At 36.7% G+C, this 24,245-nt stretch overlaps 1 protein-coding gene across 1 annotated transcript in view; it reads right to left on the bottom strand.

Moving 5' to 3' along the window:
* The window catches only part of PIP4K2A (phosphatidylinositol-5-phosphate 4-kinase type 2 alpha), a 125,051-nt gene that overhangs the window by 17,025 nt on the left and 83,781 nt on the right, over window positions 1-24,245 (bottom strand). The window contains exons 4-6 of the mRNA XM_061996397.1: window positions 15,345-15,497; window positions 3,642-3,788; window positions 977-1,015 (exon numbers count right to left, since the gene is read on the bottom strand). Coding sequence (XP_061852381.1) covers window positions 977-1,015; window positions 3,642-3,788; window positions 15,345-15,497 — 339 coding nt within the window. The remainder of the gene's footprint in view (window positions 1-976; window positions 1,016-3,641; window positions 3,789-15,344; window positions 15,498-24,245) is intronic.

Here is a 24,245-nt window from a genome sequence, read left to right as displayed (position 1 = left end):
ACCACAGGACTGATAGTTCCTGCATGTCGCTTACTCCTTAGTGCAGCTGTGTGGTAGAAGACTCAGAGAGGCAGGTACGGTACAACTAATGCTTAGGAGGAAAACAAATGATCTGAACAGAATTTAGGGACAACATAAGATGAAGTATTTTAAGTGGATTACTGAACAATTTTCAGAAGGAATGTGCTTTGAAAAATTAAGAAAACAAGGGTCATGGGTTCCTAGACTTCATCCAAATTTGGAAATCTAATAAGTCTTAGATGATGGAGACTACGGTCCATCTTCCATTATCTGTAGAATCTCTATACAAACCTCTCCTAAAGTGCCATCAAGCTATTTCACTGAAATCTCAGAGAAATGTTGTTTGAGAACATTAAATTTTCCAAATGAATTGGAGATGGAGAAAAACAAAGTGATCAACTTCCATTTAGAGCAAAGTTTCAGTCCAGAATTTGAGGGAGACTGCCTCTGATTACAGGTACATATGTCAGCTGTTTGCTCATTTATAGGAGCTTTACATACCGAAAGGTTCTCACAATTCAAGGTTGGGTTCATCTTTGCATTCATTCCAGAAGTGGTGCCACGTCACATCATTCCATTAACTGACATGGACAATCCATAAATCTCAATATTAAAGAGTTAAGAGAAAGAAGATGAAGAAGCAGGAGAAAAGAGAAGAAAGTCCTGATGTTTTCCTACCACAGGGCAGGCCCTGAAGAAACTAAGAAGAGAAAAAATGGAAAAGGAGGAAGTAGAGGATCGGCTCACTTACCTCTGAAATCTCAACACCATTGCAAACCAATAGTCAAAGGTCTGCAGAAAATAGAGGAAAGATAAAGCAGGGAATAAAGTAGAACTCAAGAGGGGAGAATATGACAGAAAACAAAGAAAAGGGGCAGAACAGCACTGGTTATGTTTGTCCTGAGACTAGCTAGCAAGTTAAGATAACTGAAAAAGAAACAGAAATGCACCATACCTTTTCTTTGTCACTGGCTTCTCGAGCCACAGTAGAGCCCTGAAACAGAAAAAATGGATCTAAAAATGTGCATATGTCAGAAGCTACTTTGAAAATGTTACGGCAACAGGTCAAAAAGTGGATGAACTGCATCCTTCTGAACTTGAAAGCTGTTTTAAAGAAAAGTGACACAGTAGGTAGAATGCCAGGGCCTCTGAACTGTTGCAATCACTTGAAGAAGATGTATCATGAGAGAAGAAAGATGGATTAAATCCTCAAATGCTCATCTATTGCCCTCTGACTGCTGGAGCTTCTTCCTCATGTCCCATTCTCATTTTGAGACTATCATCCTGAAAGTTCTGCTTCCTTGGCAGACTTCCCATTTCTTTTGGGTGCCAATTTAGCTGTATAGTTACAGAACAGCCTATCCTATGTAACTGTTTGGACATATGTAATACACATTTGAAAAGGATGTTACACAACATAAACACAGAAAAATACTTAAAAGATCACAAAGTACAAACAAGAACAAAGCACCTCACAGCAATGTGAAATCAAAAGAAGAGATGAGATTAACTGTGGATTCAAAAGGTTTACACTGCTTGCCAAAGACATTTTGGATATTTAATTATTCTTCTTTAAAAAACCTGATTTTTTAGCCAAAAACTAGTAGACAATACAGTGCTTTCTAAATAAGCTAGACATGACAAAAAAAAAGGCTGCATCTATTTCCTTGTAAATTTCTTGGAGCAGGTCCACATCTTTAGGTACCCAGTATTTATCACATAATAGCAGTGCAAGAAATAATAACTACAAACATAATAATTGGACATTGAAAGATGGGTAAATGAGCTCTAGTGTTGGTGGAAAGGTGTGCATTGTGTAAAGGAGTGCTGGAATAGAGTCATACTAAGTTTAAAGAATGTGAGGATTCCCAACCACGTCTGTTTTATTCGGTTTGCAGAGATAAACTGAGAAAACTTAGAAAAGACGGAGAGGAAAGATCAATGGAATGGCACATCTTTGTTATTATGCATGGCCCAGCAAGCATTATACCATTAAGTGATAATAAAGCCTGGGAAAAGTCTGACATTTCGGTTTACTGATGATGCATCTGTTATGTTGCATCCTGTGCTCCGACATAGTACCGGGCCTGAAAAAAGATCAGCTGAAAACCAAACTAGAGGAAAAAAGTGGATTAACAATAATAAGAACTAGGGACACTGCCAAATTTGACATTGAAGTCATTTTAATAAAATGTCCCAGTAGCCTGAAAAATACCTATGCTGCTCTGTGGTCTCTTTTTCTTAGTATCTACAAAGGTAGAGACTTGTGCTACAAGCGAGCTCTAAGCTGGTGCCAAAAATATTCACATATGACAAAGGACTCTGAACCTACAACCACAGATGCTGTAGCAAAACCAAGAAAAAGTCATTTATAATATATGTAGTGTCACTATAAATCTGCTCAGTGAAGGAGTTTGTTTTGAAGAACAATATGATATTGATGTTAAATTTCAATTGCAAGAGAAGTTAATCTTTAAAGCAATTCTGTCCAGCTGGACAGAATGAATAGAGTATAGAAGTGTCCACAGGGGTAAATAATACCAAGAACTGTTGACACTAATGCTAAGACCATATTATATATCATTTATGTTTCTTTGTGTTGTGCTTTCATGACTTTTTTTTTTAAATGCATCTGGACATTATGATACTCTAACACACATACAAGTATCTCAAATTAAAAACTCTCTCATGTAAGCTGTGCTGCCAATAATAATAAATACCAAAATGTCAATTTTTAGCAATCTAGAAATCAGTCCTTAAATATCATGTTCAGAGAAGTATTGAAAAAAGTAGGAAAGGATGGTGCAGTAAGTAGCATTACATATCTCTTCATGGAGAATGCTAAACAAACATCTTAAAACAAGTTTGCAGATGCACTTAGTGGTTCAACACATAGAAATCACACGTATTCGAAAGAAGCAGGTTTCTAAAAGCAGACTTTGTGAACCAAATTAAATGCAATCCCTTAAGTAGAATCACAGAATCACAGAATCTTAAGGGTTGGAAGGGACCTCGAAAGACCAAGATCATATTTTGGGCATTTGCTGTAAGCGCTGTTGGCTTATTATGGGCAAAATTATAATGAGCAGATAAACCTGAAACAAAACTAAAACACACCTTATGATAAAAGCAACAGAAATGTTGGTGTTTAAGAACCTTTTCCTTTTAAAAATTATTTAAAAAATATAGAATGAAATATGAAGCTTTTGTAGTAGTGATGTACTTTATTAGAAGCATTTTATTGGTTGAACTTATGATGATATTTAGTTATTTTATAAAAGCCCTCTGCAGAATCAGTTGTGGCCTTCCATAATGTTGATAAAAACCTACGGGAAGCAGAATTATCATTGTGCTCGTGTGAAGGGTTTTAACAAACATACCCAGTTAAATTGTTTTGTCTAAAAATGCATAGCACAAATAAATTTGTACAATTTCTATAGAACCATCTTTCAGTTTTGTTAAACCTGGATGCAGAAGTAAACCACTTAATGCTGGCTCCTACGTAACACAATCTAAAATCCATTAAAACCCAGAGCAGTATGCAAGCATCAGCATAATCTAACATTTATAGTAAAGATTTACAGCTACTGTAAGCTATTTCATCAGCAGTTATTCCTCACCTTTAAATCATATTTTCTATAGACAGATAAACGATGGCTGAACACGTTTCTTGTAACAATCATATATACTTCAACTCCATCAACAGTAAGCCGGTACATGCCCAAAAACTGAGGAAGAAGCGTATTCCCATGACACTCCACAATAAACTGCAGGAGCAAAAGAAAAAACAGACATAAGGATGGATAAATATTCCATAAATATATCATTTTAAAACAAAATCAACACATTTATTTTCTGAATATATATATATTCATGTGGAGACAAACCTTCAGAAAAGTCATGCCAAAGCAAACCCCTTTATCAGGAGATTATCCTGCTTTTAGGCCAGTGTTTAAAAGCTAAAACTTTGAACGGCTAAACTTGTAACTCCTGTCTTCTATAGATAATTTCACAGAAAGAGCAGGCTCCAATCGACAGAACTTTTCACTTTAATGGTCCCAAAGGCACACAAATAATGCAGAAAACATACTTGGTACTGATGTAAAAAACCAAATATTTTTTTCAAACATCACACTGCTGTATTTTGTACTCTCTTATCCCAGACTATACTTAATTTGTATGTTTCTCCATTCTCAATATTTGTTTATTATGATGAACATTTATAGTGCTATCACCAGCAAGAGGTATTATTTATCACCAACTTTCTGCCAGTTCCCACGTGATGGCTGCATTTCAGAGTCAACAGGACTGAGCAGTGAAGTACAAGATCCTTGTATTTTACTTATGAATCATTATATTTTATTAAGGTTACTACATTCCATTACAAATGGGCTATTAATCTTGAACAGATTCGTCACCTGCACCTGAAACCCGTTTCTTTTTTCTTTTAATCATTTGCCTTGCAACTAATAGTTGGAATTTCTATTGGAAAGACTACTGGAGGAAGCAGAAAAAGTACAGACTACATTGATGATAACTATTGAAGAATGCATATTTATTCCCAGAATAAAAATGCCTGTACTCTATTAATTCCTAAACCCAACTCACACACATCCACTCATTTTGTGGAACCAAGGAAAAGTTAAACCACAATGATCTAAGTCAGCAAGGACTCACCAGCTTTCCTCTTTCTGTTATTACCAAGTCTCAAACAGAGGAATTTGGAGGATATTTAAAAATCCAAGGCCAAAAGAGCAAACATGAAAACTAACTGTGAGCATTTAAAGTAGATCAGTTTTTAAGTATTTGTTGAATATCATTAGGTGCTGCTTCTTCTGTGCTAAAGCAACCAGGTTATTAGAAACACGTTATTCTAAAATACAGGGGACTTTGAAACAAGTGAACTGAATAAGCCATTTGAATTGTTTAACAAAAGTAGTCAGTATTTGGTAACAAATAATAACACAAAGCTCTTGGAAACGCTGGAGATGTCACAATTTTGGGCTCCTGGGCTAACTGTAAGGAATTTCTCTTGTTAACTTAATTGCACATATCACACACAGAATTTCTTTTGTTAAATGGTAAAATTATAAACATATAAGAGTTCTGAAAACAATCCTGTCTGGGAAGAAACAAAGCAAATGAAGATGGAAATTGCTGTCTGTACTAAACATAATGTTGACTAACAACTCTGACACATGAGCTCAGTTGAATGTTGCTGGCACAGCTAGGCCTGTAACACTCCTTTCTGTCTACCCTGTGGTATACTGGAGGTTACAAGTCCTGAAGCAGAGAACACACAGCCATGACACAGTTGTGCAACTATCAAGCTCAAACTGCCTATGAATGGGTGTAATATCAGAGGCTCAGCAAATGCAAATCAGCACCTTAGTAGGGAAATATGATTGTATGCCTTGAAATAAAGAAGTTTGTCAGTAAAAGGCCGCAACAGCAATGTCAGTCCTGAGCGGTGCATAAAGACTGAGCAGTTTGCTCCCAAGAAGACTTTTGTGTTTAACTGATGCAGAATTTTTATGTCAGAGTTCTTGAATGAGAGGATTTCCAACCATAGGGTTGTTACCAACTTCACAAAGCAGTTATAATGTGTTACAGGATACATAGCTCATTTTGACCATCAGTAATTTATTCAATCATGAAGTGAAATTATAAATATTAATGCTGTGGTTACAGAAAACCTGTTTAAAAAACCAATCCTTACTAGTCAAACTACATTAGTTATTTTTTTATAAATGTCAACTACTTGGCATATATATTCTAAAGGTAAATACTTTTCTCATGCTTTATAAAAAGGTGGAAAGAGTTGTTCTTATAAAAACAATTACTAAGTGATTCCTGCTGTAAAAGATTTAGGTTCTGCAAGGATGCTAAAAATGAATCTACCTTTTAAGAACAGTTTAGTGCCACAGAATTTCAGACCACTCAACTCTTTAATGGATCCAGCCATCCCTAATCTAATGGCTATTAACTACAGAATTTTAATTAAAATAAATACTAATATTCAAATTTTCCACGTGGGGATCTGGAATGCAGAAACTTTATCTGAAATCATATGGAGAGTTTGTGTCACATGAAGGAACAGCCGCTAGGCATCTTGACTATCAGACTAATAATCCCCTGTCCTTCCCCACACCTGCTAGGGTGACAGTACTGACACTAAAACCATCCCTTCAACCTCAGCTACTGCTAACTTGCTGACTTTAACCTTTCTGGTTGTGAGCATTCCCATTTGTAAAACAGCTTCACCATCAACACAGAACATACTCACTATAATAACACACAAAAAAATCCTTTGGTTAGCAGTACACAACCCCCTCCCAAACTGTTCTGTATTATATAAAGAGGGAAAAAACTAATGAGAGTCACTTAAGTCCTATTTGTAACTTAGGGTCAGCCATTTGCTAACACTGTTGTTTCGTTTCAATTTGCAAACAAGCCTTCTGATAGGGCAGTGTTACCGGCATGCAACACAAGACAAGGAAAGCTGTGCTAGGACTGCTCTTCACTTGATAATAAGGGATGTGGCCATATTCTTGCAGACTTCCAAGAGACTTTCTCAAAGCAGGCCATGCACTGCAACCACTGTTTCCTACTTGTTGCTGACTGTGGATACTTGTGCTATTGCAATTTAAAGAAACCCCCCTAAAATAAGTGCTTTCCATGACCACATTTCTTATCCTGATGAGAAGACAAAAGAAAGAGGGAAGAATGCCACTTGCTTTCAGCATCTACAAGGTTGGTCTAGAACTTCCTACCTTTGAAACTATCAATCCCTCATATCTGCATCACAGAGGAGGCAAAACGTGTCATCTGTTTGGGTGGGAGTCCAGCAGGACTTGCACTGGTGACTGTGGTTGGCAGATTTTCAATTTGTCCATCTTGATATAAATGAAGTAGCAATTTAGTCACCTCAAGGTGCTTTTTAGGAATGATTTCCTGAAGTTTCCCACTCACAGCTGGAATAAAAGTGAGCCTAGAAAATAAGCCGGTACATGCTTAACAGGACTGCTAAATTTCAGTGAAAGAAAAGACCTTCACTCCTTTACGTTAACTCTTTCCAAAGAACATGAAAACAATTCATCAAGCAACCTTGCTAAAAAACCCCTCTGATATTTAGCTAGTACATTTACAAGTCCTTATACCCAGTAACAAAATCCACCTTTTTAGAGAAGAGTGTTGTAATAAACACCCCATGATTTTTTTAATTAATTCAGACAATTGAAATTCTTCTGCACAACAATATTACCATTAACAAAATAAAGTATCATCAACATGCTGACACATTTTCTCAGCTGTGCAGCATAGGTTTCAAATACATCCTTCTCTGAGCTTTCTCAAACTCCATGCTTGAAGCCGAAAATTAGTAAGAAATTCTTTACGACTCTACACTCTCAGGAATCTTTTTATAAATACAACTTCAAGCTTTCTTAATAAGAATAGAATTTTTCCTATCTTGTTTACATGAAATATAAGATTCTTAGCTTCTTACTTCCCCATAGTAACAGTACTAAGATATCAGGATGACTAAAAGATAACATAGTGCATATGATTCATTGGCAAAGAAATTATGCCATTTTTGGTTCTTTTTGGAGAAATATGGGGTAAATTTGCCATTTCTGCTACTTCTCCTCTTTCCCTTGGAGGCAATTTGTGGAAAGATTTGACATCACTGATGATTAAATCCTGAAATACATCTATGTGAAAACTCAACATTCCTATTTCTCACAGGTAGCCTTATTTTGCAAACATTAATTCAGAAATAAGCAAAATGCCTGTTCTCTGTTACATCTTTATATATTGATTCCATGACTTTCGACATCATGGAGATCATGTTTGAATAAGCAAATATTTATGTGACAAGTCTATGCATTTATTAAAGACACTGAATGGCAAGTGATAAATTGTTTTAAAACATTTTGGACATTGTGAAGGACAAGATGATGATGCTCCTCTTTTGGGTTCCACTTTCTCTTTCAAACCCTCATGCGAAATATCCTCCACCAATGTATTGTGTGCACATGTGTGATGTGAAAGGTTGAGAAGTTGTCCAGAGTTCTACATGTTTCAGAATATTCTGATTATCATTTTCTTGAACCTTAATAAGTTAATGGAAAGCTATCCATTGAGTACTTATGTGACACATCAAAAGGAGTAATTAGCTGAACTCCAGCATGCAGCAGAAAGTTACAGATTTTCAAGGCATTTAAAACTGTTTCATTCTAGTAAGACATATAAGACTGATTTAAAGATACAAGCCTTACATTTCATATTGTTTCAGGCTTGGGCCAGTGTTAATTTTACTTCTAAGTGCAATGTAATCTAAATGTTACCACCACGTGCAATTATATAGGCTGCAGATCTGCTACCAGGAACACTACTCTTGGTACTGCTGCAATCGAATGAATCACTAAGGCATGCTGATTCCTTCTGAAAGTCTGGTGCACAACATCAATAGCTTATACATTTAAAATCCAATTAAAATATGGAACACATCTACTGGTGAAACCCAGGCCTCAACAGAGCCAATGCAGCCAAGTCCATTCAGCTATTGTCTGTCATTAGATATTCACCTATGCAATGTCATGTCATTCAGTTTTCATATGCTTTTTGGTAACAGTCCTATCCTGCACTGCTTGGATAAGAACACATATAATCTTATCTCTACTTTTTAAGCTTCTCCTGATTTTTCATGTCAAAGCTGCTTTATATGCCAGTTATCTCACCGTAGGGCAGAGGTCATGTTATGTGCAGCCTCTTGATTCACACAAGGAACTGGCTGAAGGGCTTTTCTTCACTGTATTTCTTTGCAAGCCTCCCACAAATCTTCAGTGTTACTGCATCTCTTACTACACTAGGACACAGAGTCAGGGCTGCCAATAGTGATGTGGAAGGAAGATGACACAAACTTATTTGTATCTGCTTTAGCAACCTACCAGAGTATCAGCCCACCTCAGCACAAATTCCTAGATAGCTAGTCCTCACTGTCTTTTCAGGGGGATTCTCCAGCCTACGTTGTCACCAATACTGTGACAACATTGGTTTTAGCATACAGCAATGTACTTCTATTGATGATTGCAAAGTTTTCTCCTACCTTCCATTCAATAACCTTGGGCTATTCCTTGATGTCTGTGCAACACTGAATACTGCTCTTGATGAAATTTCCCCTTTTTTCACCTTACTGCCTACATGTTTTCTCCTTTCATTTGCCTTCCCCTTTCTCTCCTATTTTTTCCTCTCTGGAAGCTAAAGTCATTTTGTTTTTTGGCTTTTGTTTTCTCCTTTATGCTTGCCTCTCCCTTTTTTAGCTCATTCCATTCTTTCCTTTCTCGCCATTCACTTCCCCATCACTCCACTGTTTCCTGCCTCCAGTAAATGGGCATTCCCTCTCCTTTCCTGCTATTCACTATTTCTGCTGGTTGCCAGGGAGACAAACAGGCAGTGCAATAGGTGTCAATTCTGCATACAATTACCTGTGTAGGGAAGAGAATATGCAGTCAACAGAGACAGCCACCTATGGAAAACCTAAAGGGTACCTGCATTCAGGAGTAGTTTTATACTGGAAGGCTTGTAAGCTAACAATTCCCTCTTCACTGGCTTTGAGATGGCTTCTCAATTTCTTTTCTTTACTAAAATCACCTGAGTATCAGCACTGAGAAATAATAAATCCCTTTTGAAGTACACTTTAATGACATAAGACAAAATAAAAGGTGTTCAAAAGGTGTTGTTTTTTTCTGAGACTCTAGTTGCTTTCATTTATTTACAAAAGATTTCTATCCTGCCCATTATATATTGTCAGAGAGCAGAGGACTCTACTTTTATATCTATTCACACCAACTTAAGATTTAAAGCAAGTTCATCTCACTGGGAAGGGCAGGGTGTCTTGATTCAGATATTTCAGAAACCAGAATAGCTGCCTACAGAATTCTACTCAACCTTCACCGAGGTCTGCCCTTGAAAGTAATATCTGGAGGTTAGAAAATATTTACACATACACTAACAAGAGTATACTCTGTATTTCAGGTAAATTATTAAACATTTTGCACAAGAGGATTCATCTAAAAGAAACATATACACACAGCTTCAACATAGGCTGAAAAGTGTTCCTTTAGGAGGAAGCAGGTATGTTTTTTAAACATCAGTGCACCTATCATCACAGAGGACTTCACTGAGTTCTCCTTTAATAATCCCAGAGGGAGCACTAGGTTAAACTCCATTTTTCTCGTCCATGATCTCAGGGTCAGGAGCATAGATTTGAAACCAAACTGCACTAGGTTTGGAGGTATTTCAAATGAATATTTGATTTTGCTCTCAAATACTATTTAAATATTTAATATGAAACTGCCTGATTAACTTACACATTTTTAAACAGTCAAACTACATCTGTGAGTCCATATAGCAACAGCTTTTCTAATATTGGAAAGGCTGACCCTTTTGAGCATAACAATGGTTCTAGTGCACTTGATAAGTAAATGATGTTCAGCTGAAGGAACACCTGAAGAGTAGTGAAAAGGGTTCTACTAATAACTCATAGTATACCAATAATATAAGCAGCCCAAACCAATTGCAAATTGTAATTAAAACATGGCTAAAGGCAGTATTTCACACTATGCATCACAAAATGTTACAGCAGTTAGAAACTGGCTAGCATGGAAATTCACAGCATGAGAATCTAAGATGTCATACATATTTTTATTCACCACAACACTTAGAAAACTAGTTGGTTTGTGCTCTAGGACATTTTGTCTTTAAATGTAGACAGAAGGCTGGTCCATGCACGATGGACTTTACAGTCTAGTCGTAAATAACAAGATGCATTGTAACTTTAAGCATGGAGAAAGACATTATTCCCTCTGTTTGCTTAGAAGCGGTGGGTTTAGTGCTTTGTTCTGTTGTGGGGTTTTTTGTTTTGTTTTGGTTTTTTTTCTTTAACTTTGCAAGAGGAAATAATGATCTCTAGTGTTTCTACTCAGTACTGAAAGCGTCAGACTCATCAGATGAGTTGACAGAAAGTGTCAGTGTTTAGACTGAAGTGTTCACCATCTGTCTGAGGTTGTGGGCCTGACTGACACTGAAAAAAAAAGAAGGCATCACATCAGACGGAGAAAACGAATGAATGCAACTCATAATTTTAGATAGCAACTATAATTTACAATTGTCAGGACTATTATTTACAATTCAACAGTTTTAATTTGGAATTACTATATCATATGCTGTTTCTATAGTAACTTCTCCTGACACTCCTTCAAGCCTGGTTCACTTTTAGTTATTTACAAATTTCTAGTATGTATCCTTGTGCTTTGAAGTTGATCTTTTTGGTTTTACTCTTGATAATTTTAAACATTTTAATTAGCAGTAATAATACTGTAAATTGTGATGCACCTAACTTGGTTACAATAGAACTCAACCGGGAAAAGTGAAAGCTAATAACTCAGCCAAACTTATTCACACTCCTAACATATTACTAACCATTCTGTGCTGCTTTTATTAAATACCTGAGTATACAGACAGTGCAATTATAACCTCAGTCTTTCACAGCTCCAAAGAACAGACAGGCTATTGCACCTTCAGACAGATGAAGAGAGGAAGGATGGAAAGAAATGCATGGGTTTGTGGACTATATGCCTCCACAATCTCCAGTTACTGATAAAATAACCTATATTTCTACTTTTCAGTGTCAGTCTACACGTCTCTAATCTTTTGGTGACTTCCAAAAATAATCATTGGCACTTGGATTTCGGCAGCGTTCTTGAGCGAACTGCCCTGCTATGTTTCCCTGCTGACCATCCTAATTCCCAGATGCCTCGTCAGGAGCTTTCTAGTTCAAAAAGGTGCAAGTGCCAGGGATGCAGACTACTTTGGTGAATGAAGAACATATCACACTTCTGACTTGACGTGGCTCCCTCCCCAGTATTCTTCATTTAAAGACAGCTGTCTCTCTTTGTATTTATTGTTAAGCAGTTCAAGCAGACTTGCAAAATGTTTGATAAGGCTTTTTCGGTCCCTAAGCAATGATGGAAGTACATCCAAGGTCTGGAATGATTCTATGAGCTTGGAGCTGTTAACCTTAATAAGGAAACAGGTGGTTTAAATGAAATAAATTATGATTCAAATAAAACTCATCCAGAGTTTAAATGAGGAAGAAAGCTGGAATTGATTTTTAGACAGGAAAAGGAAAGCCTAGAGAAAGAGAGAAGAAAGAGAGGATGTGTCATAAATGGCATGAATGTCACTCATAATCATGGTCAGAAGTAACTGGAAGATAACTATTGCCTTCTAGGGCAGGTCAAAGAGAGTGCAACACATGAAGAGTTTACAAGTTATTGTTCATAATAGATAAATGATCTAGCTTCAGATCCTTTGGGGGTACTTGACCTGTAACAACAGAGAAAATCTTCTAAAATTCACATGAATCACCTCTCTAGTCTTTACGCACCTGAGAAAAGTTATTTCTTCCAGGATGGTCTCTGTGCTACATAACTGAGTTTCAAGATATCTGCATGCTCCCTTCCTTGGAAGTGGAAGGCTGAACCTTTCAAATACAAGTCTGCTCCAAGAGCACTCTGGCACAGGGTATGCCACTACAAGTCCCAAACACAAGCACACCTGGGCTGTGAAGCATGCACAGCTAGATCAGAAATATTCACATACATTGTGAGTGCTGCTGCTGCTGCCTGAACTGAAACGGGAGAAAAGCTAAAAAGCAGGCTTTTTCCTAAAAATCTTCACATTTAGTACTTTTGTGTGCCATTACAACTAGTGCCTTTCACTGTAGCAACAACTAGAATTGAGGAAGATACCGGGCAGTAAGGTATGTAAATCAGTATAGGCAACTTGACATTTCACTTCAGTTTTGTTTTGGCATACTCTTTTCTGCTAACAGATGAACTTTTTTAATTGACAAAAACATCCACAGGAGTTCCAGTGCATCATCTGAAGTCTCATGCTGCTGCAGCTATGCCATTCACAGAACCATAATGTTACATCCATTCCAGTGAATGAGAGGGACTATCCTTTGGCAACAAATCTAGTTGGAATGCAATTACTCATATCCACATTATTAAGTTCTCCTCTAAATCAGGATGCTCATATTCAAACTTCTAAGTAGGAACAGTAACTGGCTTGAGGTAATACCTCAAACCTTGCATTATTTAGGAGACAGCTAGCTGTCCCAAAGCTAGACCACAGCAGCGAACACCAATGAGCTCAAGTGACAGTGGATGTTATCTGGCATCGCATTACTTGCTAGTACAAAGATTGTCTAAAGCCAGTCAGTGTGGGATGATTTAGTCAAGGGAATTATTAAAACCTTTCTACCAGGCCAATGGGTTCTCTAAATTTTGTCATGCAGGTTAAGATAAGCTTCACTTGTCTGAAAAATATCTACAGAAATGAGAGAACAAGTATTCAATTTCCAGCAGCAACACAAAGGACATGGTATCAGCCATCACTAGAGTTAGAGGGATTTAATTTAGAGTAATTAATTCAAACAATTTTGTTCAGAACATTGCTGAAGATACTGACATTAACTTATTTCATGTAAAAGTACAATTATTAATCTGCCTCTATATTTGAATTCCTTTGCATTTACAATGCTTTGTAAAGTGCTCTCAAGTTATAAGACAAAAAAAAAAATTACAATATCTTCATTAATATTTTGGTGGCATCAATGAGAGCTTTCTTATATGGATGTTTTTCCAGCATAAAATAAAACTAGATGGCTGGTACAGAAAACCTTCAGATCATTATTCCTTGTAACCTAGCCTATTATGAACTCTGATGCTTGAAAGCATTAATGAAAAAAGATTATAAATTAAGTTCATTCATGTTAGCATTGTCTTCAATTCCACTCTTGAAAGGAGATGACTGTTTCAAATAGCAGTATGACTTCTCAGCTGGATTAAGGCTCAAAATCTGTATCATTAATACTGCTGGCTAATGCCAAATACAAGATGGCCTAAAATGTTAATTCTGCAGCACCACTTCACAGATGAAACCTAAAATCAGAGGTTTCAAAATTCTAATAAAAAAATAATCTCAAAATTACAGTTAGATAATAGTTTTAAATTTCTCTCCAGTAACATTGTAATTAAAATATGGTCTTATGAATATTTCTGATAGTGACAATGTTTATCTACATTAAAATAAGAACATGATCATCCTAGCTCATATCTAACTCACTTGAGGCTTCCCAAGCTACTCTGGACTTGGAGGCACTCAGAGATCTCCTTTCAACATACCAAGCAGAGGGAGAGACAGCCAAGCAGCACAACAAAGATGTCTGGCAATGCCTTCAATCCCAAGCACCCTGAGACTATACTTTTGCTTCCCTTCTACCTTGAAAGAAGGCTTTAAAAACTGGTTTTACAAAAGTAACAGTATAAAAAAAGAAACAAACAAAAACATGGCAACACAAAAGTAAATCACCTAAAGTAACAACAAAAAATCCCCAACCCCAAATACCCTGAAGTCTTTACCTGAAATCCCAACCCACTGAAGTGAGCAGGAAGATGGAAAGAAGGACAAAGCCCTCTTCCTAGTTGGTATCGTATTTTAGATGATTTTTAGAGGATTTTTGATTCCTACAGGTTTAGAGCTTATTCAAACAGATTTGTGTCTATGAAAATTGGCACTAATTTTATTAAGGCTTCTCATATTTCCCAAGTCCTGCTCCCCCCTGTGCCATTCGCACAAATTATACACTGGCACAGTACGACAGCTCTCAAAGCTGATTTGAGGGATCTCCACTGTTAACTTTCGACTTTACTGTTGTTTATGGAAATTCAAGTTGGCAAAACCTATTATTTTTTCATTAGCAGGAATTTTACGTTAATTGTTTCAAAGCCTTCACTTCTCATACATGTTTAATGGTTTGAAATCTGTTGCTAGCGAAACACAGAACATTCAGCAGTCAGACTAGGAAGAAAGAGTTCACCTGCACCATTCAAATTCACATACACATCTCCAGGCTAGCCCAGGATAAAAGTAGCTTCAAGCCTGTGAGAGTCCACTAGCTCAAAGAGTGAGCATCTTCCAAGTAAGGCAAAAAACCTTATGGCATCCAAATTAGTATCTGTACCACACAAATATCTTTTTACTCAAAGCTAGCTCAGATATTTAGAGAAGTACAGCCTGGTGAATTGCAGACATACAATAAAAATGGCTCATGCAAAAGGGAAAAAGTCTGCAGCGACTCCTTTTTCACAGTTATGAATTTAAATCTCCTAACACTCTAAAAAGCACTGGCATTATAATTTTTAAGAAGAGATTTCCCCCCTCCTCCCCCCCAATAATAATTAGCATATTACCTGATGGTATTTCTTCAGTATGTTGTGCATTTCTGCTACATCTTCACTTGTTATAGTTTTGATGATATACCTTTTGTCGTAAGACGTATGAAAGCGGGCACCACTGCGTGCTTGGGAATCATTGGCAAGGGGTGCACTTCTTGTCAATGAATTCTGTCGGTTGATTTAAAACAAAATAAAAGTCAAGTCAGACTAAAATATGCAACTTTTAATGAGAATAAATATAACTCTCTAATAGTTATCTTCTAATCATGTTCAACACATCTGCACCAAGATGAATTCTGCAATGAGTGCAATCACAGACTACGTTATCTTGACAAATCGCTTCAAAAGAATGTTTGGGGGAAGGTTTTGCACATCAGTGGTTCAAAAGTCATTCCCATCACTGAATGAGACTTTATTACACTTTGTTACATAGACATTATCAGCTTTTGCAAAAAAAAAAAACCAAACCAGTAATTAAAAATCCCAAAGGAACGCTGTATTATACCAAACTAACTGCAACTAGAGAATCCCTCTGTAGTACCACTATCGCTTTCAAACTGAGCAGGATTTGCTCTTGAGGTAGTGTGATTTGGTACTTAAAAAGGACCACAGCTAGATTTCTAAGCTCTATTACCAGAGCTCTTTAAATTATTTAATATCTAGTGTGAAGCAAGTAATATTACTGTACTGTATTTCCTCCTGTAAAATAGACCTACCTTCCTACAGACTCAAAAGAGAAAGATTAATTAATGACTGTATCGTAGTTAGAAGAAAAACTGCTAGAGATTAGTGACCATTTTTAGACTGAAGCTTGGGCTTCAACAGTAGTAAAAGAAGCCTTCTGCTTTTTTTCTTCAGAAAATAAGTATTCTGACTAGATTTCTTTGTATTTAAGCCCAGTAAAAATAGATAATTTATAACAATTTCCTTGTGTCTGGAAACATCTTTCTTTACCAGTAAGTGCTTGTGACAATTGTTACATGCTTGAATTACATTTTTTTTATTTCAAAAAAGTAGCAAAAGTGGCAGCACAGGCATGAGAAAACACAACAATGTGTACTTCTATAAAAATGGGACCTATGTTGAAAAGGTTAAACAAGTTAATTACAGACTGCTGGAATACTTCTATTTACTAAATAAACTTGCAGTACCCATTTGTTATATCCCTTCTGGTAGCAGAAAACCCCAGCTCCTGTTATTGTTCCTCATTGTACCATACTGCACAAACAGCTATTGTTAAATTGAAATATAATTCCCCGTCTTCCACACTAATGTAGCATAATGTACTCCCTGAGAGAAGAAAAGTCATTTTCACTGAAAGTTCTAATAAAATTTTGTGTCTAAATGTAAATGTTGCAGATTCCTAAATAGCAAAAGTTCAGCAGCTTACAGAAATGACATATTTGTGTGGTTTGATAAGGCACTGGGAACTAAGTCACAAAACAGATCTACACTAGGAGAAGGACGATGCTCTCAGAGAGCAGTTATAAACAGACTCAGTCTACCACAGTTACCGAGCCCATGAAATTTTACTTTTATAGGAGCTATGTCTTATTTGGAAGTTTTACCATTGGTAAGTCTGTTCACAAGCTCTGTGGACTTCAGCAGGAGCCAGACATACAGACTCAACCCCACTGACAGATCAGTAGTTATTCTAAAGTAATAACCTCAACCAAGAGATAAGGGCAACTGCAGCCCTAATTTAAGAAGCCACTTGAACACATACAATTATGTCTCCATATTTTGGAGACCCATTCACTTCAACAGGCCTTCAGCATAATTAAACCTTATACCATATGTGGGATGCTATAGCAGTAAATCATCTAAAAGCAGAGAGTTCTACAAGGTCTTATTAGAATGAAAACCTTCATAATGACATGTAGGAGAAATACATCTTTCTATGCTTCTCCTCCCTGTTTATTTCCAGGCTTGTGCAATGAACTAGAATCATTGCTAATGTCTGTGATAAAAAGTGATTATGTTGTCCATTATTCTTTCTATTCACTACAGAAATAAAGGATGTGAGTACTTCTCTAATGTTTATAAACAAACAATTTTTCTAGATTGATCTGAACAAAGCTTTAGAAACAAGTCACAAACTTAGTTCCTTCTCTGCACTTGTTTTTGGACAGACAGTTTTAACAGGCTCAAGTCCTGATACACCATCTGACTTCCCACCACTCTGCTACTGAGATATTGACGAAGTTTATTCAAGAGAATAAGTATCATAGACAGAATTTTCTTAATGCTACACACTTGATATCAGTATTCCATTAATTTTCAAACTGAATCATAAATAGAGTTAGTCAAAGAAACCATTCTGCAGAAACCCTCTTTGTTCCAGAGTCAGGACTTGGCTTTAGTTTCCAAGAGACATACTTAATAGATTCAAATGAGAATTTATAAGAATGGTGTCAATTCAGTTACATCACAAATGACAAAAATATAATGTTACATAATAATTATTATTAATTTTGAAAAAAGCTAAAGCATTGGTAATTATTAGTGTATGTAGTGAATGAACTACTGATAAGTTATTAGGCTGTAATTCAATTAGCAGTAATAAAGGCTACCGTGTAATTACTTGTTATTGTTCCCAGCAGAGAAAGGTGCATTATTCTGAGGTTAACTATTGCAATAAAGCAGTAAGCACAGTTTTCTGAATGTATTTTTCCTGGAGAACTCTACTCTTCTAAGTGTAAGCCATGTGGTATAAATCTTGAAAGCAATTAACCCAGGGGGAGACTTAAGTTGTTTTGCTATAAAAAACAGCAAAAAAGTGTACCTGCTAGTCTGACACTGAACCTTTGAAGAAAGAGGGAAAGAGGACCTAAGCTAGCACTATTCTCACAATTTCAAATACTCTTTAGGTATATTGTAACATTATTCTCTCAAACACTTGTCAGATTTGAGTGAAATTCAGAGTACTTGGCATAAATGAAGTATCTTGCTAACAATATCTTGACTGAGATACAACACATGGAAATTGCTGCTCCTCTGGACTTTTCAGTTGCTGAAGCTCAGTTACTAATTTTCTGTCCAGAAAGGAACAAAAATAACTGCTTCTGACTTAAGATATTCCAAATACTATTCCTATAACCATTTGTTATTTTAAATTAAATCTGTCTCCTTTTGTCTTCACAAGCACTATTTGTACAGGAGAACTCTTCTAAGCCTTATAATAAGGTTCTTCCTTCCACGAACTTGATATCATCCCATTGTTAACCAGGAACATCTAGTAAATAGGTATATTTATGTAGCAACCTGTCAAAACAAACTCATTAAGACTTCTTTTTTTTCACTATGATAGAATATGACATGGGAGGAAACAAGGTGACAAAGGATGAAGAAAAGGCTGAAGTACTTAATACGTTCTTTGCCTCAGTCTTTAATACTAAGATCAGTTGTGCCCTACGTTTCCAGCCCTCTGAGCTAGAAGGCAGGGTCAGGGAGCAGAATGAAGCCCCCATAATCGCAGGTGAAATGGTTACACTGAGACACACACAAGTCTGTAGGGCCATATAAAAACCACCCAGGGGTGCTGAGGGAGCTGGCAGAAGTACTCACCAAGCCACTCTCCATCATTTACCATCAGTCCTGCCTAACTGAGGAGGTCCCAGTTGACTGGAGGTTGGTAAATATGACACTGATCTACAAGAAGGGCCTCAAGGAGGATACAGGGAACTACAGGCCTGTCAGCTTGACATTGGTGCTGGGGAAGGTTATGGAGCAGATCATCTTGAGTGCCATCATGTGGCACATACAGGACAACCAAGTAACCAGGCTGCCTGCATGGCATTATGAAAGGCAGGTCCTGCTTGACTAATCTGACCTCCTGTGACAAGGTGACCTGTTCAGTGGATGAGAGAAAGGCTGTGGATGTCATCTGCCTGGACTTTACTAAACTCTTCGTCACCGTTTCCCACTGCATCCTCCCAGATGTGTTCAGTTTTGGGCCCCTCACTACAAGACAATCACTGAGGTGCTAGACTGTGTCCAAAGTAGTAGACTGAAGCTGGTGAAGGGTCTAGAGAACAAGTCTTATGAGAAGTAGCTGAGAGAACTGAGGTTGTTTAGTTTGAAGAAGAACCTTGAGAACCTGAAAAGATGTAGCGAGGTGGGGATTGGTCTCTTCTCCCAAGCAACTGGAGAAGAGGAAATGGCCTCAAGTTGTGTCAAAGGAGGTTTAGATTGGAGGTTAGGAAAAAATTCTTCACCAAAAGGGTTGTTAAGCATTGGAACAGGCTGCCCAGAGAAGTGGTTGAGTCACCATCCCTGGAGGGTGTTAAAGGACATGTAGATGTGGCACTTAGGGAGATGTTTTAGTGGGACTTGACAGTGTTAAGTTAATGATCTTAAAGGTCTTTTCCACACTAAAATAATGCACTTAAAAATACAGGCAGCACAATCTGACTTAAAAAGAAATAACAGGTGTTACATTAAAGAGAGTGAATGAACTAGCACTCATTTTATCATGCTTCCTTCATTTCAATTCAGGTTAGACAGAAAATAAATCCCTACAGAAACTAGTCAGATTCAAACATAAATTAATAAATTTAGTTATATGTTTAACTCAATTGGAGGAAGCTTTGTAAAGTCAATGAGTTTCTATTGATTCTTGTTTTTTTCCAGTAACAGCTTTTTTCTTATGGAAACCAATTCTGTCTGATGCTAACTATAACAAGCTAATTTGCAATTATAACTATCATACCAAAAATGCTGGTAATGAGAGACTATAACACATCGGTAGATAATTATTTTGCACACACTTTACTGTTTCTTAATGGGTTTGAAATGGTCATGAATTTATTTTTTTGGTAGACGGCTATTCTAGTATTAGTTATCTATATCATGCATAATTAAGAATGCATACAGCTATCATTTTACCCCATGTATATTAACTTGTTAGTATAAACCAACCAATGTTATGCTAAGCAGCACCTTTCCGTACATGCACAGGTAACCCAAATGCTCTCTTTACAGTACTATCACTCTTGTAATAAATTAGAATTTAAGATCCAATGTTTAAACATTAAACATGTCACAGAAAAAAGCAACCTCTAATTAAACAACCTCTGACACTTTTATTTTTACTAACTTTCTAATCTTGTGATAACTCAATATAATGCTCTCTTCAGATACAGAATGTAGTTCCTTTGAACTCTGAAAAAAGGTGGAACATGGAGGACACTTAATAACACTATTTATTGTATTTTCTTTCGGTACTTGCTGAAGTTTATTGAATAAGTATGGTTTAGAAAGCAAAAAAAAAATCTAATTATATCATATTGTGTTGATTACTGGTAATTTCACACCACTTTTTTGGTGCTGATAAATGCATGGCTACATTTTTTGTGTGTGGACAGTTTTATTTGTGACCCTTAAACTCTCATTTCTGTGAACACAGAAATGTTCCAATTCCCTCTAAAGGAAAGCTTCAAGGTTTCATGCAAAATACCTTACATCTCAACCATACTAGTTGTATTTGTTTATAGTTAGAAATTAGTCTTCAAAAAAATATACAGTGTTGCCTGATCATAACAACAATGAATCTTTAAATAGAGAGATGACAAGAATTGGCCTGCACTGATAAGTCGTTATTAGCAAGTAAGATCAAGGAACAGCTTCACTGAAAAGATCAAACTTTCAGCGAACGGGGCTTCAAAGAGTAAACAATATGTCTGTTTTAAACCACTAAGATCTTTCCCTTTTGATGTAGGTGAAGCTAACTTACTCGTTAGATACAGACAGTTAAGTAGAAATCAAACCATTTAGTGCTCCATTTAACTCCACCACATACCAACAAATTAATAGTACATATATTATAAGTTAGGAGAGTCTTTGTTGGAAAATGTTTCTCTTGTATGTTAAGACACAAAATGGCCAAAAAGGTCCTGTACTTAAGCCACTTTGAAGCATAGCCACTAGAAGACCTCTAACTGGTAAGAAATCTCAAAAACATCTCAATAACACCACATGTGACATCTAATATGCACTTTACAGCATACAGACCACCGAAAGTTTGCAGAGTTTTCTCATTTAGACTTCAGACTATCTAGATAAGTAAAAAATTCTGGCAGTACCTAACCCCAGGTTTCAAGCCAACCATCTTCATCTTAAGAAGTTATGTAGTACTGCTCAGATAGATTAAAAATATGGATTTATTCAAACTGTACTGCTCTGTAGTTCAGACTGTTACTGGACAAACTGTATTAACTCATGTCTCAGTGTCAAATAAAGTCTTGTGAGACAGTACATAGTAAAATATTCTTGTGTTCCAGATGACTTTTGCCAGTACACAGAGATAAATTTCAGGGATCATCTGTACAAAAAGCAAGTAAAATAAGTTGTACTACAGGCATCTGTGCACAAATGTCTGGGAAGAAAAGATGATTGAACCTGCCTAAAGAGAGCAGCATAGGTCTTTTCCTCTGCTTCATTGTTCAGCACTAAACTCAGCTAAGGGAGACCCAACATTGTCCCCAGCAGCAGTATGTTCTTCTTAGGTGAGTTGTCTATACTGGACTAGGAAGGAAATAAAGAATGAATCTCAAGCATTTACCTTTTCCCAAAGGAAAATATAAGCAAGGTTGAGGGAGCGAAAGAGACAGAGAGAGACAGATCATGGCAAATACCAGATTGAATTCCCTCTGGCTCTGCTTCTTAATTAGGGGAAGACCAAGTGAAATATGAACAGATGGGGAACAAGTCACTCCTCACTTAGCACAGATCTATGAGCCACAAAGCCAGAACAGGGAGGATATTCCTCACATATAGACAAAAAGATGCCCAACTCTTATCCTCCAAAAGGTTTGATTATCTAACAACCCTTTTCCATGTTGTGTCAGGAACGAGTGGAGCATATATCTAGCTGCACTACATTGGAACATTAGTCAAAATAAACTACTAAAAATCATCTGCTTATACTACAGCATAAGTGAGCACACAGCTCAAAAGAGAGTTACACTGCCTTGTTCCCTTCAGATTTTCCCAGCCTCCTCCAACTCTGCCACAGTGTGCCTTGGTCCTCTGGCACAATTAAAACATCTGTCAGCCACACATACCCTGTTCCACTTAACAGCTTCACTTAGCAACTCACTGCAAGTCTCCAGCTCCAAATGTGCGTGTTCTGCCAATTCCCCATTCACTTCTCATTTGTGAAGTTTTAATCTTGTGCCTGCTGGTTTTTGGTCTCAGGAGAAAGAAAAGGTTTTGTACTTTTAAAGTGTGAATACTTTTATGAGGTCATTTAAAGACTACGTTAAATTACTTGTGTAATTACTTTGTACAACTGAAGACACGTTTAACATGTCAAGCTCAGAGACACCTCTAACTAGATAAATTTCTCTTTCATATACCTCCCCCTTTCCCCCAAATAGTTTCCCTCTGAGAAATTATTGGTTACAAGTCTCACCATCCTTACACAAATCAATATTAAAAAAATTCACCTTGCACTGAGTAGCAGGTAATCAGAAATACTTTTCTGCTCTTCAGTGCCAAGAGGCTACAAATCACAAAGAATTCATCCCATACTACAGAATTAATTTCTGATAAAATAAAAACCCAGTAGCTTCAAACATAAATGGGTAACAGCTACATAACCTATGAGCACTTAATTTCCTAAAGAGTTCTTGGTACAAAAAGTTAAATCAGCATACCTAAATAACATGTCCTCATTTCACACAAGAACAGTGTATTCTTTAGCAAATTAACTGAAAGGTTGTTCTGCTATAGACCCACTTTCTTCCCTCAGCATCTCTTTCCCAAACCTTCAGCAGTCTGTAAAGAGCGTTATTTCTTACAGTAAACACATATTAGGTAACAACACAGTTCTTTTCCTCAGGTACTCTTAGGACTCCATCCACAATTCCTGGAAGTTCACGGGGAATTTTTTGGAGCTTTCAACAAAAAGTTACAAACTAGAATCCAACACAACTGCTATCCATCAGCAGCTGTTTAATTTCACCCAGTCATTCCTGAATTGAACTCCAATCTCTGTTTTTCATCAAGGTACAACTTCCAGAGAGGTAGTCTTGATTTTTCCAACTTCAAAAGATTCACCACTGTAGTTTTTCTAGTATTTAATCAATTGTATTGCCAAAAACGTGAGTCTAATTTTGAATTTGAATTATTTCCTTTCCACTCATTCGTATTTATTCTTTCATAAAATACCTAGATATTGGTTTTCTGCAGGAACACTCACATACTACTTCTCCGTTCCAATTTTTGCAAGTGCAGTAGGTCAAACTCTGTCACTCTCAAAACAAGGCATTCACTATGTCCTTAAAATACTTTGACACATATTTCTGTACTTTTTCTATATCCAAATTTTCAACTTCTTTTTTTTCCATGACTGTTACCAAACTATATATAGTATTAGCTTCAGTTACAAAACACACCAGATGTTAAAGTTAGAGCTCTTTTTTTGTCTTATAACTTCCCATTTATCCACCCAAAGGTGCAGTCACTCCTTTTAGTCAAGAGCTCACACCAGTGCTAAATTCTTGTCCTCTTTGACCTCTTGTTGCTTTGCAGAGCTACTGTCTCCTGAGAGCTACTCAACCCTCACCTTCACCTCTGTAGTTCTGCACTCTTTTTTTCTTTAATCCAAATACTAATTCACATGACCATATTAAAAAGACACCTCCTTTAGACAGGCTCTGAATGCCAAGCCATCAAGGTGGGTTTTGTGCAAAATCTTTGCTTTTATTCCACTTAGCCATTTGAATGGATTTTGCATCTTCTGCAAGTTTTCACTACATTAAATGTCAATTGCTCTTTGACAATTATTTTTTATTGCTTTATTTTAATTTTATTTTCATTTTACTCATCTACTATTTACATAAAATACTTTGTAAGAGACAGTCTCAAGAGTCCTCAGAAGTCTCCTAAAACACCACCTAGGGCTTTATGTTT

Source organism: Colius striatus, chromosome 5, assembly GCF_028858725.1.
Source record: "Colius striatus isolate bColStr4 chromosome 5, bColStr4.1.hap1, whole genome shotgun sequence".
Lineage (NCBI taxonomy): Eukaryota > Metazoa > Chordata > Aves > Coliiformes > Coliidae > Colius > Colius striatus.
The sequence above is the reverse complement of the archived record's forward strand: the minus strand, read 5'-3'. Positions and strand labels throughout refer to the sequence as shown.